The 16,626-nt window shown below is 47.6% G+C and overlaps 1 protein-coding gene across 4 annotated transcripts in view; it reads right to left on the minus strand.

Annotated features, from left to right (window-relative positions):
• Positions 1 to 15,386, minus strand: part of TAF4 (TATA-box binding protein associated factor 4) — an 82,913-nt gene extending 67,527 nt beyond the window's left edge. The window contains exons 1-2 of one of the 4 annotated variants that reach the window (XM_073582497.1): positions 14,615 to 15,386; positions 12,942 to 13,868 (exon numbers count right to left, since the gene is read on the minus strand). In XM_073582497.1, the coding sequence (XP_073438598.1) occupies positions 12,942 to 13,868; positions 14,615 to 14,891 (1,204 nt within the window). In that variant the 5' untranslated portion in view covers positions 14,892 to 15,386. Of the gene's footprint in view, positions 1 to 12,941; positions 13,869 to 14,052; positions 14,154 to 14,614 lie in introns of those variants that run through there. The other 3 variants (XM_073582498.1, XM_073582499.1, XM_073582500.1) reach the window with 3 other exon arrangements.
• Positions 15,387 to 16,626: the final 1,240 nt, after the last annotated feature.

A 16,626-nucleotide genomic window follows, 5' to 3' on the forward strand; every position in this document is an offset into this window, starting at 1 on the left:
GGATTGGGGACTAATCGTATTGACCTGGGAAGTGCATTCCAAAGAATTGGCGCAGCACGTGTAAAGTCTTGGAGACGGGAGTGGGAGGTTCTGACTATTGAGGATGCTAACCTCAGGTCATCAGCAGAACGGAGGGCGCGGGTAGGGTGGTATACTGAAACAAGGGAGGAGATGTAAGGTGGTGCTGAGCTATGGAGGGCTTTGTGGGTGAGGGTAATAAGTTTATACTGAATTCTGGAGTGGATGGGTAGCCAGTGTAATGACTGGCACAAGGTAGAGGCATCGGTGTAACGATTGGCGAGGAATATGATCCTGGCTGCAGCATTCAAGACAGATTGGAGAGGGGAGAGTTTGCTAAGAAGGAGACAGATTAGAAGAGAGTTACAATAGTCGAGACGAGAATGAATAAGAGAAACAGTAAGAGTTTTTGCAGAGTCAAAAGTAATGTATTAAGGGCATGTCACACTAAGAGATATCGCTAGCAATATCGCTATAACTTGTGACGTTATAGCGATATTGCTAGCGATATCGCTATGTCTGATACTTACCTACAACCCGCTCCCCCGCTGGTTATCGTTGATCGCGCGACAACGTCCAGGACTGTTTCTCGTCGTCTGCTTCCTGCGGCGCTTCCTGCTGTGACGACGAGCGACGCGTGGAGCCGGGCGGGAGGACGCAGGATCGCCTAGTGTGACAGGTAAGTAGCGACCCCTGTCCCCAGAGATGTCGCTGGTGAGATCTGCCTGTGTGGCAGCTCACTAGCGACCACTTAGCGATGTACCAGCGATCCTGACCGCGTCATATCTCTGGTCGGGATCGCTGGTACATCGCTAAGTGTGACAGTACCTTTAGATTAATACATTTACAGTAAGCTACAAAAGCAAAGCACCAATTATAAATCTCACTGATATCCATCTAGCCAACTACCCCATATCTATCAATCATCTATTTACCTCATATCTATCTGTATGTAATATTAAAATATGAGAGTTCTCAGTGGTTGATACCATCTTTTCAGTTAGCCATGAAATGGTAACAGATTAGTTTTCAAGACTACTCAGTAGGGATGAGTGAATAAATTCGGATAAGTGTCCTTATCCGAATATCTATAGCGCTTACCGAATTGCTGCATCGGGAACTGGGACACTTGGAGCGCTCCCGATAATCGACTGCATGTGTCCTTGCTGTGTGACAGTCACAACACATGCATGGAGAAGCCAACAGACAGGCTCTGCATGCTTGTGCTGTGAGTATCACACACCCGCGACACATGCAGCTGCGGCGCTGAACAGCTGACTATCGGAAGCACTCCAGGTATCCAGGCTCCTGATGCAGCTATTAGGTAATCGCTACAGCTATTCACATAAGGAGTTATCCAAAGCTATTCACTCATCCCTATTACTCAGGTCTCTTCATCAGGCATAGACTTATGCCTGATGGAGACCTGAGTAGTCTTGAAAGCTTGCAATGTGTTACCATCTTTTCACTTAGCCATTAAAAGGTATCAACCACTGAGGACTCTCAAATTTTAATATTTTTCAGGTAAGGATGGTAGAATCTATATAGATAGGTGAGAAATGTCAGCTTTGTAGGAAAAGCAGTCAAGCAGGATATCGGTGCTGCAACACAAAATAGGAACAGTCAAAATTATATCAATGGAGGAAAGTAGCGTCTATCACACAGTCTAAGGACGCAATCAAAATGCAGTGATTTTTCTCTTACACAAAAAAAAGGGATCAATTTTTATCAGGGTTTTTGGTCTGGTTTTCATCAGTATGTGAGTTTTCACCATCAGTCGTTTATTTGTGATGTTCTCCAAAAAAAAAATAAATTTAAAAACTTATCCTACCTATTTCAGGGTTAAAAACTGACAGCATGAGGATGACTAATGTATCCGGTCAGTGATTTAACATGGATCCATAGACTTCGATGGGTAATTTTGAACTGTGACTTGGATCAAAATCAGATAGGTCTCTGTGACTTTTTTCCCCCAGACATGATCTGCAAACACAATGAAAACTCCCCCCAAAAAAAACAAAACACACACACACACACACAACACCGGCATGTGAACAGCCCCATAGATTATAATCGGTAAGTTAGGCGTAGAAAACAGAGTGAACAAGTTATGTGAAAAATGAAGGTGTCAATCATGAGGGTAATATACGACATGTCAAAAATAAAACCAACAACTACAATCACATGTGCAAGGCCAATGTTCTGGATTCTTTACACCCCCCATCACTACATCTTGAGTTTCTATTAATTACTTTTAGAGAGTATCAATGTGGAGTAATGATCTAGTTTAGCCCCACATGGGTAATCTGTGTGGCTATGCCAACACACAACAAATATAATAAGTTTCTGCTTCAGGATAAGCCTTACCATGTCCAAACCTTTCCTTGAGGTCAAGATCAGTGAACGGTTAACATGGACAGCATGGGATGATAACAGGACAGCGGATCCATCAGATCTGAATAGTACCATATAGCCATTATACTAAGTGTATTTTGTCATACACCCCATATAGGCTGGAACAAAGTAGCTTTAAGTCCACCGTTCTTCTATCAAACAACCTTTCTCTCCGCTTCATCTTTAGTTCTTCCAAAACTACTTGACTATTGACACAATTTCCTCTGTCATCTACAGCCAGAACAAGTAATAATAATAATAATAATAATAATAATAATGAGTGGTTCCTGGTGTATTATCGTAGGGGCTCAATACCAAAGGAGGATACTAAGGGGCCGCTCACTTTTCAGCATTATAAGGGGCCACTAATAACTGTGCATCATTGTGCTCTGCTGCCCGACTAATCCACCTGTCTCCCCGCTATTCCCCAGCCTCACCCCTATGCCAGGCCCTTCACTGGCTTCCTATTGCCCAGAGGCTCCAATTCAAAACTCTAAGGCCTTTTTCACACTTCAGTTTTTTGCATCAGTCAAAATCCGCCAAAAGGACGGATGGCGGATCCGATTTAGTACTGATGACAACGGATGCCACCCGTCCGTTTTTTTGACGGATCCGACAAATGAAGAATTTTAAAGGAATCGCAGCCTGGAAAGGGAGAGAGGGAGAGAGAATTTTTTTTTTTTTTGGTCCGGCACCCAGAAAGAGTTTCGGGTTAAATGAGTGTGTGGAGGATCCGCCAGAGGAAAAAACGTTGCAAGCTCCGTTTTGAAATCTTTGAGGATGGTGACGGACAGCAACTTTTGGCGGATCCTCAAAAAAAACGGATGCAACGGACGGCAATCCGTCACAATCCGCCATTAATGGAAGTCAATGGGGGAAAAAAACGGATCCTCAAAAGAAAATTGAGGAACAGTTTTTTTCAAAACCTGGCGGATTGTGACTGATTGTAAAAAACTGAAGTGTGAAAGAGGCCTAACCATGACATACAAAGCCATCCACAACCTGTCTCCTCCATACATCTGTGACATGGTCTCTAGGTACCTACCAACCTTCGATCATCTCAAGATCTCCTTCTCTACTCCCCCCTTATCTCTTCTTCCCACAACCGCTTTCAAGACTTCTGCCGTGCTTCCCCCATATTCTGGAACTCTCTGACGCAACACATCAGACTCTCACCATCAACAGAAACCTTCAAGAAGAACCTGAAGACCCACCTGTTCCGACAAGCCTACAGCCTGCAATGGTCCTCGGTCTACTGAACCATCGCACGACCTGCTCTACCCTCTCCTACTGTATCCTCACCCATCCCTGTAGACTGTGAGCCCTCGCGGGCAGGGTCCGCTCTCCTTATGTACTTGTGTGTCCCTTGTCTTACACATGTTTATTATACTTGTCTATATTTCCCCTTTTCACATGTAAAGCGCCATGGAATAAATGGCGCTATATAAATGCATAATAATAATAATAATAATAATAATAATAATAATACTGCTACCGTATTTTTCGGACTATAAAAGACGCACCCCAAATTTTCAAAAGGAAAATAGGGAAAAAATTAATGTGTCAAATGGGGGTCCGTCTTACAGTCCTAATTCAGCTTAACGGAGGGGGATCGGAGGCGCTGGTGGAGTGTGGTCACAGGGGGTGTTTGGTGGTCCGGCGATACGACTCCCATCCCAGACTGGTTCGGCGGTGCTCTGTGGTTGGGGGGGCTCCGCTGGCATTTTGTGAAAGCCCAGATCTCGCCTCCCGATATCTCGGGATGAGATCTCCTTCCTGGGATGTCAATGTGAGCATACGCCGCCCACGGTGGCCATTTTCCTGGAGGCCACCACCGCATCGCAGCAATGGATGTGCAGGGGGCCTCCGGGCTCTCACTAAATGTCGTCGGAACCCCCACTCACAGAGCACTGACGAACCTGCCGCACCAGCCTGGGAATGGTGTGTGATCATCACCCTGTAGCGCCGGATCGGGACCGCCGCAGAATTGCCCGAGTCCTGCTACCGCCACACTGCTTGTAAGTATGTTCCAACTATAAGACACACCCAATTTCCCCCAAAATGTTGGAGGAAAAAAATGTGTTTTAGGCTATGTGCCCATGTAGCGTTTTAAAACGCACAGTGAAAACCGGACTCCTTCCCAGAAATCACGCGTTTTTTCCGTGCGATTTCACCGCGATTCTGTTCGCGATTTTCTCAAGCACTTTCCAAGCGATTTGAAGCATCGCTTGTAAAGTGATTGACAGGTTGGTCACACTCGTCAAACATAGTGTTTGATAAGTGTGAGCAGCTTTTTACTATTGAGGCCGCCTATGCGGCATCAATAGTAAAAGATAGAATGTTAAAAATGATAAAAAAAATAAAAAAAAAAAATCGGGGTATATTTACATTCCGACGTCCCGCGCTGCCATCCCGGGCCTCAGCGTTCCCAGCGATGCCTTGTGAGACCTGTGATGACGTTGGTCTTGCGTTACTATAGCGATCTCGCGAGACCGCTAGAGTCACGCGAGACTACGTCATCACAGGACCTTGCCACAAGGCATTACTGGGAACGCTTAGGCCGGGAATGCAGCGCGGGACGTCGGAAGGTAAATATACCCCGATTTTTCATTCTTTTTTTTACAGGGGTATGGTACCCAGGGCCTGGAGAACAGTCTCTTCTCCTCCACACCGTGGGTACCAACCGCACATGAGACGCTTAACTTCCCGCATGGTGGGCATAGCCACATGCGGGAAGTAAGCGATTCTCATGCATTCCTATGGGTGCGGAATCGCGGCAAGTCTTTGCGATTCCGCACAAAAGAATGATCATGCTGCGATTTTTTCCGCGATGCGATTCCGCTGCGGAAAAAAGCGCAGCATTAGTACAGCATGTGCGGAATGCCATAGGAATGCATGGGGGGGCGTTCTGTACACGATTTTTAAACGTTTTTGCGCCGAAAATCGAGGCAAAAAAGCTTAAAAATCGCATCGTGGGCACACAGCCTTATAGTCCAAAAAATATGGTACATTCTTGCTTCTTGCTCACCTGATTTAGTTGCATTTAGGGAACAACATGGAAGACCTCATGTGTGTAAATCACTCCTGCTGCCAATTCCCAAAACTTCTCAACAGCAAGTGAAGAACATTAAGGTAGCAAAGAGAGCTGAAGGACTCCAATGTACAGACACTGTAGTAATGGAGTATGGGACCTCAAAAGTAACGAAAGAGGATCATCCGGTGACTTGTAACATGTATTTATTAGGCCTCTTTCACACTTCCGTTTTTGACCATCAGTTAAAATCTGCCAGTTTTTGAAAAAAACGGATCCGCCATTTTTTTTTGGCGGATCCGTTTTTTTCCCCATTGAGTTGCATTACAGGCGGATCTTGACGGATGGCCATCCGTTGGATCCGCTTTTTTGCGGATCCGCCAAAATGTTTGTGTCCGCCGGCATGCCTGGACGGACCCTGCAACGTTTTTTTGGCTGTAGGATCCGCATTTTTCAGTGCGCATGGCGGTGGAAAAAAAAATTCTCTCTCTCTCTCGACTGCGGTTCCTTTAAAATTCTGCATTCAACAGATCCGTCAAAAAAACGGTCCGGTGGCATCCGTTTGCATCAGTTACAAACGGATCCGCTTTCCGCCATTTTGGCGGATTTTAACTGACAAGAAAAAACGTAAGTGTGAAAGAGGCCTTAGGCAACGTGCTTCTACCTTAGCTTGGTCTTCCTTGCGCTCTTTTTTTTGTTTGTTTTATTTCGTAAAACACTGTTCCATAAGACGCCATGCTTACTCTTCATTCATTGAGGTCCTGTACACCATTGCCGCAGTGTCTGCACATCTGGAGTCCTCCAGCTTTCCTCACTACCTAGTATGTGAACCTAGCATCAGCTCACATGGCCGGATAGTGGCAGCATTTTTATGAATAGATGGGTTTTCAAGTTGCTTTAGAAGGAATCAAAAGGTGAAGAAAAATCTGATAGCTTGGGGGGGGATAAGTTTCCAAAATATGAAGGATGCATGGGGGAATTTGGAAGACAAGTTTTATAGGGAGCAGACATCGCCCCACTAGAGGTCTCGCATCCCTGTGTCTACTGGAGGTGTATTGCCTGACTTACCACAGTGAAACAAGCAGTCTCCAGCAAGACACAATTATTCAGATTATTTTTACCTAATCAAAGATGCCCACTGTCTGATAAATGGCACTCTCAGTTTCAGGGGGAGAATACCTATAATACATATCTCGCAATCCTCCGGGGGCCTTTGTATAAAACTGGAGGCACATGATACCTAGGACCAAAGGCTGGGGTATCTTGCTCTCACTGTTCAATCTCTATTTTGAAGAGAAGAACATCACAAGGCACAGGTGGAAATGTTCACAAGCACATCAATTCTGGTCTGTACCTGGAGGAAACAGTAGTGTGGAGCAGAGCAAGAGTAGTCCTTATTCACACAAAGATAGCAGCCATCCTGATTTATGCAATGATTTTTTGCTTTGTTTTTTCTTTTACATACATACACATTGATATCTGATGGACTGCATGTAAAAAACATGCACTACTATGATCCCTATTCTGGACCAGATGACTATAAGTCAATAGGTGCATAAAGAACGGATCATATATGGAGTTACCATCCATGAGTCATGCGCTTTTCACGGATTCAGCACAATTTTAAAGAGATGAAACTGTATTTGACATTCATTCTTACAATATTCAAAGTGCTAATACGGTTAAAAAAAGCCAGATTTTAAAGGAAGGAAAACAGATTGTTTTGCATACGATCGTGTGTACCCAGCCTTATAATAAGTAAAATAAGAGCAGCCAAATCTTTTCAGGCTAATAAAGAGAAGGCAGGAGAATTTATAAGCAAAAATTGGGGACGCTGAAAGCAGTCAAACAAGACAAGTATAATCATAAAACAAAACAATTATATAGGAGAATCAAAACAAAAACAGGCTACAAAACTACAGGTCAACATTTTTTTGAACTCAGCTCAAAGTACCATACATAGTTAGGCTGGACTCCCATATCTGTGTTACCCCGTCCATACCCGAACCACGCACGGACCCAAACTCCATACTCTCACATAGGTCTAGGAGGGTGCACAGTTTGGGTTAGGAGAGCTGCACAGTTGGGTTAGGAGAGCTGCACAGTTGGGTTAGGAGAGCTGCATTCAGTCCATTCAACAACTTATGGCCAATTCACACCCACCACAGACGCTGGTAAACCACTGTCGAGAAGCTGATTAGGGGTTCGTTACAGGCATGTTCAGCCTCCCGAACACAATTCCATAGATTATCAGTGTAGCAGCATCTAGGACAATGTGCTACCCAAATAGAGGATTTTTATGCGAGCAGGAATGATCCAACCACCCAATGAATGAGCGTTTTGCTCGGCCATCAGGAAATTGCCGCCGTAGGTCAGTAATGATCTAGTTTAAATGATCTTTCATTACAGGAAAATCATATCTAACAACTAAAGCCAGTGACCTCAAGTCACCCCCAGAAATATCACCAGAAACGGAGCCTGCTGATATAATCACTAGGGCAGCTGACAGACTAATGTATGGGAACCTACAGAACTCCCTAATGACACTACATGTCTAAATATTGTGGCACGTCACAAGGGGGGTAAAGGAGCATGAAGGGGGTAGCATCAGTGCCCCAATACCTACAGGGCTAGGCCCTTACGGAGGAAAGGAGGCGAGAAGCCACAGCCACAAATCTGCCTCCTACTGAACAGCCACGAGCAGGCCACTGCCAAACGCCGAATTGTCTGCTCAAGTAGAAAAAGGATTATTTGGCCAAAAAAGCTGCAGTATAATTGTGCTTTCTAAATGTAAATTTCCATGCACATAATGTGCCCCCAATAGATCTTAACATTAACCCCTCATTTCTCGGACTGGAGAAACATTTCAGAATTGTATAGTAGCAGAAATAAGAGAAGCTAGCCTACAGAAATGCGCTTTATTGCCATCTGTAATTTACTCTCTGTCATAAAAGGATATGTTATAAAACATCTTTCTAGTATCTATATAGCTGTTTCTGTGGTCTATGGTGAGCAGAAATTATCACACGTTCACAGGGCTGTGGAGTCGGAGTTGGAGCCCATTTTGGTGGAGTCTGAGTCATGGAAATTGTGAGTCGGAGGTTTGGCTTACCGACTCCACAGCCCTGGTATGAGGGAGTCGGAGAGTCAGAGTCGATGGCATGGAAATTGAGGAGTCGGCGTTGGAGTTTTGGCTTACCAACTCCACAGCCCTGGTTCCCTATAAAGGAGGGGTCTCACCTCAGACATTTAGGGCATCCCCAACTGAGATGGGGAAGCTGTCATGCACAAACAGAACTGGAGAGGTGACCGTGCATGACAGTTACACATTGGTAATGGGGCCTAGCCCTTGAGAAAGATGGGGGTCCACAGATGGGATAAGCTATAACCCTCCCAGGTATAATCCTTCAGACACGTGAGCTCGGCAGGGTATAGACCCAGGTGGACGCAGAGCTTTTGAACCAGAATACACTTAGTGAGGATGGAGATGGTGTTTTTTCTTGAAGAGTCGCCTTTGCTGCCTGAAGAATAGTCTGGTGACTTCTTTTAGCCACATCTCGTTTTTCAAAGCCTTAAACGGTTATAAGAAGTTTAAAAACCTAGGGGTTTATTTGTTTTATTATGGGTTTATAGTGATGAACATGTATATGGATGACATTTATGTTACAGCTAAAGCTCGCAGCCTCGGTAGCAGTGGGATATTGGGATACATATTACACTTTTTGTTGCCCATTTATACTTTAAGCCTTTTATGGCCCCTAAGGCTTTAATCACATTTACACTTGGAATTAGGGTTTTCTATTCTGTAAGGCCGGACAGCGATGTGCAGATGGCCCATGGGTCTCCTGAACCAGGACTCAACAACCCAAGGGGTATATATGAGGCTACTGAATTCGGGTAAGAAGACCTGCAGACGATCTAGACATGGCAGTCCATTCTTGAACCACAAACGGCAGACATGTGAAACTAGCCATGTAGGAAGAGAAAAATGAAAGTCTCTTCATGCAGGGGGTAAAATCAGTCACATGGCAGACCCAAAAAGAACCCAATGAACCCCAATAACAGTATTAATGTACATCAAGTTTAAGTCAAGGTGTCCATCCTTTTATTGGAGAAACAGGAACGGAAAGCTGTACTATTTTTTCCAGTAAGGGAAGACCTGGAATGGAGGCTCCTAACTGAGCTTCTGATGCAGATGTGAACACAGCCCAAGGCTTTAGTGACACGTATTAATGCACTGTGTGTAAATTTGGTGGGAAAACAGAATGAAAAAGAAAGGGTCTCCCGCCTCCCATCCCACAAAGCCTATTAAATATTGGGAAGAGTCTTCCTATTTCCCCCAGCCTGGTTCAATATGGCTTTTTAAACCAAAAAGACTTAACTGGCAGAGCTGTAGGGTTTTCTACAATCTTTTGTGATCTTCCATGTAAGGTTTTTAAAATTAAGAAGCATTTCTTACCCCCTTCAATCCCCCGCAAATACCATATATGATGATGTGTTGTCCATCAATCACCAGACCACTGCAGCCAATCATACACACGTGATCAATGAGGCCAGTAATTGCCAGCAGCGGTCAGAGAACTGATGGAGAGGAGGTCATTACTTCTGGGAATTTTATAAAACTGTAGAAAAATCGAAAAAATAATCTCCCCACTGTAAGAAACCTAAAACGCCACCACCATTTGCTGAGAGCTAGAGATTCCAAACAGCTGGATATAAAAGTATCTGCAATGCCTACACCTGTCAGTACAGCCATCAGAGAGACTCAGGGGCAGTGAGGAACACACACAGATTAGGGGACAGGTAGTTGACACATCCTAGAAATGTGATGTCAATTGATGTCTATGTAGCTTGGTTTTGTTTTTTTCATTCCTGGGTCAGTTGGCTCCTGGAGTGAACTAACTGGCTCCCAAAGTCAACAGTATTTTATATCCTAGCATCCTCCTATACTTCATAGAAGGCACATTAGTCACACAAGTCAGAGATAATAAAGGTCTACAAATACATACTATATCATCCTATGAACGCACAATTAAATGGATTCTGTGGTGCACTGTGTTTTCCTGCAAACCAGAGAAAAAGCTAAGGATACTACACATCAACGTTCCTGGGACTTGCTACAATTGTGGGAAGTGGCGGTAAATAATCGTACCTGCTCCTCTAGGTGGCCCTCTCCGTACTGACCAGGCTGCAAGAACGGCGACCTTCTCTAGTGGCAATCTGCAGCTGCGACGGCACCATAACTAGAGCTTCCCGCAATCAGCACAGGCTCATTTGGGCAGGGGGTGGGAGTTGGCATGGTAAGTGCATATCACCACTGTTCTACAGGTGTGTGCCAAGGCGGATAGAAAAAAGGGCTGGAAATGAAGTGTCTACAAAAAAAAGCTTCTGCTCCTTGTCACCCTTCCTAGCGGAGACTGGGGGCACTTTCCATTTTCTGCTTATCAGCTACGAGACAAGCTTGTCAAACTGCGGCATCTCGTTAGCATGAAGGCATACTGTATAGTGGGCGCATCGAAAAGCTGATGAAGCGGAGACCTCCACTGCGGCAATACAAGTGCCCCAAGATGTCAGCCACCACATGTGGCTACGCGGTGACCCGTTTCGGTCACAGATTACCTACAGTCCTGATCCAGTTTAGTTAAGGCCAGTATTCACATATGAATTCTATCTGTGGTGTTCACGGCTATAACACGTACCTGTTACATCTATAAACATGGCTGTGACTTGGGGTTTTTTGCAAACCATGCGCCCCATTAGAAAAAAAAAAAAAAAAGCGCGACATGTCCATTTTTGATCCATATAACAGATCACAATTTCGCATACAAGTCTATGATAAGTCCGGTCAGCACACGGGAGGCGTCGTTGTACGGTCCGCATGGCCACAAGTAGAAATTTTGCCATTTGTTTTTCTGTGTGAAAATCACTGATGAAACACGGACGGTAAAAACTGACACATAGGACAAACATTGATGACATTGTTTCTGCTTTTCTGTGCATGAGAAAAATACCTGATGTCTGAATTGAGCCCAAATGGTTTTTTCTCATCACCCAAATTCATTAACAGTTCTGCAGTTTTCTAATCTACTGCGAGTTACAATGTAATCCCCATTTTCAATATCTCTGCTTCGTGACAGTGAAGTAGAACATCCACATTCAGATGTTAAAAACTTCCAGACGGAATCTCCCTCCCGAGTGTGAACAATCCTCTATGAAACGTACCTTGGCTGATAGTTTGCTACAATGTATCAGCGCAGGTACAATGTAACAGAGTCTGGAGTCCGTTTGAGGGTGTGGTCTACACTGGCTGTAATGTATATAGTATTTTTAATTAGTTTTACACAAGTCCCCAGCTAAGAACTGGTGTGGGGTCTGTGTGCCCACATGTATGGGTATACGGAACTGTACGCAGGTGCACTCCTCCAACATTCGAGGGTGATGACCCAATTTTGACAAGTAGCAAATAACAAAACGTACAGCAACACTAATGCACATTGATACGAATCCAGTGTATATATAGAACCTCCCGTAGAAGACTCAGTCCCTCATCCGCTGTCATTCAGTATTCCAATACACAAAACAAGTTTTCTAACTCCTATTTCCAAGAAATCTGGGGAATCAAAACAAACAATCCACTTAAGCTTCTTAAGGCGCACGTCTGTCCAATATCAAGTTCACAACTTGCTGTCAGTGAATGGAGACGTATCCTTCTCACAGCCAAGTTCACCACCGCCAAGTTCACCACCGTTGTATCTTTGGAGCAACCTGCACTGATACATTGTAGCAAACTATCAGAACATAGGAGATCTGTATGTAGAAGGGATACAATGGTCGTGAAATAGACGATCAAACTCTCTGGTCAGTTATCACTCACAACAACCAGGGGGCTTTACTACAGCGAGGGGTCCATACATGGTGCAGATATGAGAAAACGATAGTGGTCACAATGTAAATAAGACCGTCGATGTCCCCGTCACTTTCTCCGCTATCAGCACCAAAATACACACAAGTGACTACTATGCACGTCCTAGATCACATCCTATGCGGCCATCATCGATATAAAAGCACATAAAACAAATGACATTTGAAATCTGCAGCAGCAACGTCGTCCGACACTTTCATTCTCAATAAATATCCCAAACTGGCAAGTTCACAGAGGTGAAAGGTTAACTGAGGCGTACAACAAAACCCAGCCACAGAAGGTTAGAGCCTTTCCTGCCACTTCTGCACAAAACTAGGAAATGGGGGCAGCCGGGGACATAGAAAGGGGCCAGGTAACCCACACACCACTGCTGTTCCCCAGCCACACAGTAATGCTCGCAGCCCGGATCCCTGCACCTATGTGCACACGGAGGGAAGAGCTGCTGCCAAGTCGACAGAGCGATTGGTCCCAGACACGGCATCACATGCAGCAGCATCAACACAAGGGGAGAGGAAGCAAGGCAGGGAACACTTCTGCCAGGCAAAACAGAGTCCAAAACACACGCAGCTTTCTTACCTGGGGGTAGCTGAAAGTTTTGGATGTTGGTTGGATTTGGAGGCTGTGGCACCCGCGGTGCCAACATGGGAGGTGCGATAGTTGCCCTGATGCCACCAGCTGGCGCTGCTGTAGGAGTCCTTGGCAAGCTTTGAGGCACAGTGCTGACTGTCGCTTTGCCCATCACCGCGGGAGTGCCAGGTGCAGGAGCTGCCCCTCCAGGGCCAGGATGCCCTGCTTGCATAGTCTGTCCTATAACCATATTTCCAGGGTTAGGCTGGCTCTGCTGAGGAGTCTGAATAATAGTTTTGGGGGACTCCGACTTGATCACCTGGCTAGAGGCCGGGCTGGGCTGGCTGTTAATTTGCAAAGAAACCCCGCCAGGAGCAGGCAAAGGGGAATTGATCACAGTATTGCTTCCATTCTGGGTAGCTGGCACTCCCTGATGCACGAGAGGTCTAACCAGCGCTACAGTAGTTGGTACACCTGCCATGCCCGTGGGCTGCGCAGCTGCCCCAGGAGTCGATGTTGACGAGGAGGAGATGACAGAAGCTGACACATTAGTCGTTGCAAGATATGAAGTCTGAATCACTGTGTTGGCCCCTGCGTTTACACCACCCTTGGCGACAGGAGCGGGGCCGTTGTTTACCAGGTTAACACCAGGCGCAGGATTACTATTCCCCTGAAATGCGGGTGCATGCCCACCAGGTCCGTGAGAGTTTAATACCGCATTACTCCCATTCATGGTCTGCAGGGCTGTAGTCTTTGCGTTCCCTGAGCCGTGGTTGGGCAGAGCAGTCGCTATGGTGCCAAGTACCCCAGCTTTGGCTTGACTCAGCGGTCCTGGGGCTTCAGATCCTGCAGACTGGACATCATCCGGCTGCTGGGCCGCAGTCTGTGGTCGGCTGTTGTTGATGACGCTTCCTTGGACTCCAGGTACAGACGCTCCTACGGGACAGAACAACAGTGTGACACAGTGATCCCACAGAGGAGGAAGACAGGAGGGCATCAGATGCCCCTGGCATACTCTACTACCTGGCATGTTTACCACCTGCAGCACAAGGGGCAGATCATTGCATTCTAATAATCGCCTCCGTGATGGTCAGTGCATTAACCCCTCTCGCACCCTTACCTGACCGACACAACCTTGAACAACTTTCGCTGAGCTCTGAGAAGTGCCCACAAACTGGCACTGCGCTCCCCTTACGGTCCAACTAATGAAACCAGCAAAGCTCGCAGGAGACTGTAACCAGACAGGTAAAAGTTAATGGGTGTCACATGACTGCGACGATCACATGACAGTAGCGGTCACACGGCATTTCCGTTACAGTTTATGAGAAGAAACGGAAAGTGGCGCCGTACAAGTGGCGTCAAAGTCGTATCATGTGACCGTTTGCGCCAAAATAACAGCGGCTGCAGCTGCAGACCCCCTGAGCCCACTCAGTACCCATGAGGCGCCCCTGCACCTGAGGGACCCCTCAGTGACCCCTGCTCACCCCCAGGGTGACTCTGTGCAGCTCTGATGACCCCCAGTACTTCCCTGATGACTGCTGGGCCACCGGGACAGACAGGCAGAGCCCCCGGGGCCCCCAGCAGGCGCTCACACCCCACCAGTGACAGCAGACATGTCCTCGTCCCCCCTGCGAGCCCCCAGCACATCGCCAGCCCTCCACCACACCGCTCCCCCGGCTCACCAGTCTTGGGCATCCCCGGGGAGATTCCTATCTTCGGCTCTGCCTGGACCCCGGCATTGGCTGCTGCCCCTACCCCAGGGCTGGCAACATGGTTGGCTAGGGCCTGGCTGCGGACCTCGGGGGGACCCGGATGCGGTTGCTGTGAGTGGTGGTGGTGATGGTGGTGGTGGGCTGCGGCTGCCAGTTGGGACTCCAATGAGCCCACCAGTTCACTGACCACTTTGTCGTCCACGTCCGTGTTGAAGAAATCATCCAGCAGATCCGAACCCGCCGCCATCTTTACTCCGCCGCTCAACTCCAGGAGGGCAGCGGCGCTCTGCGCCTGCGCGGCTGGCCAATCACGTCACACCAAACCAACTCCCCCATTGGCCGGCGCCGCCCTATATAATGCATGGGCAAATGGCTGCGAGCGGTATTTCGTGTTCCAGGAGGGAATGGAGCGGAGCTCCCGGGGTGACAGCGGTCACGTTACTCGGCAGCGGGCCTGGCGGACTTAACCGAGCGTGGAGACTGGTTTGGAAGCAGGAACGTTGGACTAATAGCGGCGCAGGGGGAGGGGGGGCTCGTCTCTTTGTCTGTGCTAATTCAAAATGGCTGCGGGTGAGCGCCCGGCTGAAGGGCGTCACACCTGCCGCCGGCGGGAGGCTGCGAGTCCCCCCGACTGTCAGCGCTGTGGACGGGAGACAGAAGCCCGCTCTCTTGTCATACACACCCAGCCTCCGGGGGCGGAGATAGGAGGCGGTGTGTGCAGGACGCGGGCACCGGGGGCGGGCGGGAGGCGCAGCATTTCCGGGGCCGTGAGGAGAGGGCGCGCTGCCTGCCCGGGGTGTGCGGAGTCCCGGGACACGACGTGTGCAGCTCGCTGGCGTTCTGTCCCTCCCCGGGTTCTGCTGGTTAGTGGCTACACGCTTGTGTCATACGGACAGTTCAGTCCCTGCGGCTTCTGTGCGGAGCTGCAGTCCTTATGGGCGCATCCCCTGGGGGCCTATGTAACTTTCCACTTCACACTGGTGGGTAAAGTCTGTGACTGATCCACCACAAACCCTGTGAAGGTGGCATCTGAGGAACCCCCCCCCCCCCAAATCCTGTGCCCACGTCTCCGCCATCGGAAACCACACAGTCTGACGACCATTCCGCCACTGCGATCGGGTGCGCGAGCCTTATACGGACAGATGTACGGGACAGGCGTAGAAATCCGCTATGTCTGTGGGGTTGTCCTCTACTTGGACCACTGGTGAATTGCTGTAGGTTCCGAGTGAGGGGTTACTCCCCACCGGCAATGTGGTGATGTTGGCGCCAGCTGTTCGGCAGCTTGTTGGTCATGTGAGCGCTGCAGCCGATCAGTGGCCACTGATGCGCTGCGCCACTGTCTACTGCAGCCTATTAATGGCCACTGATCGGTGCGGAGGATGGCGCCTGCCACTGACTCGCCTTAAGGCCAGGTGCACGTGATCTGGAAGGTGCAGCGTATGTATACCGTGTCCAAAGCGCTGCCGTCTATTGAATGCAGGTGTTCACTCAATCATGTGGATTCACACCACTCTATACATTCTATTGGAGAAATTGCCATGCTGCAGTCTGGAAAGACGTGCCGCATGTCAGTCTCCATAGGTGTCTGCACACATAGTGGACATAGCATTTCTTAACATCCCGTACACTATACTGTAACATCTGCCCGCTGCAGGTTTGATGCTACATAAGTACACAGACCTGCAGCAACTCCGTATCATGTGCACACACCCTAAGGCCTGTTTCACACTTCAGTTTTTTTTCTTGTCAGTTAAAATCTGCCAAAATGGCGGAAAGCGGATCCGTTGGTAACTGAAGGTAACGGATGCCAGCGGACCGGTTTTTTGATGGATCCGTTGGCTGAAGAATTTTAAAGGAGAGATTTTTTTTTTTTTTACCGTCCGCCAGTGTGAAACAGGCCTTACAGGTGTCGCTTTTAAAACAGCCATCAGGTGTTTATAGCATTTCTACTACACCAGCAAATCCTGGCCTGACACTCTGTC

Source organism: Dendrobates tinctorius, unplaced genomic scaffold (genome assembly GCF_039654945.1).
Source record: "Dendrobates tinctorius isolate UK_male_01 unplaced genomic scaffold, ASM3965494v1 ptg000071l, whole genome shotgun sequence".
Taxonomy (NCBI): domain Eukaryota; kingdom Metazoa; phylum Chordata; class Amphibia; order Anura; family Dendrobatidae; genus Dendrobates; species Dendrobates tinctorius.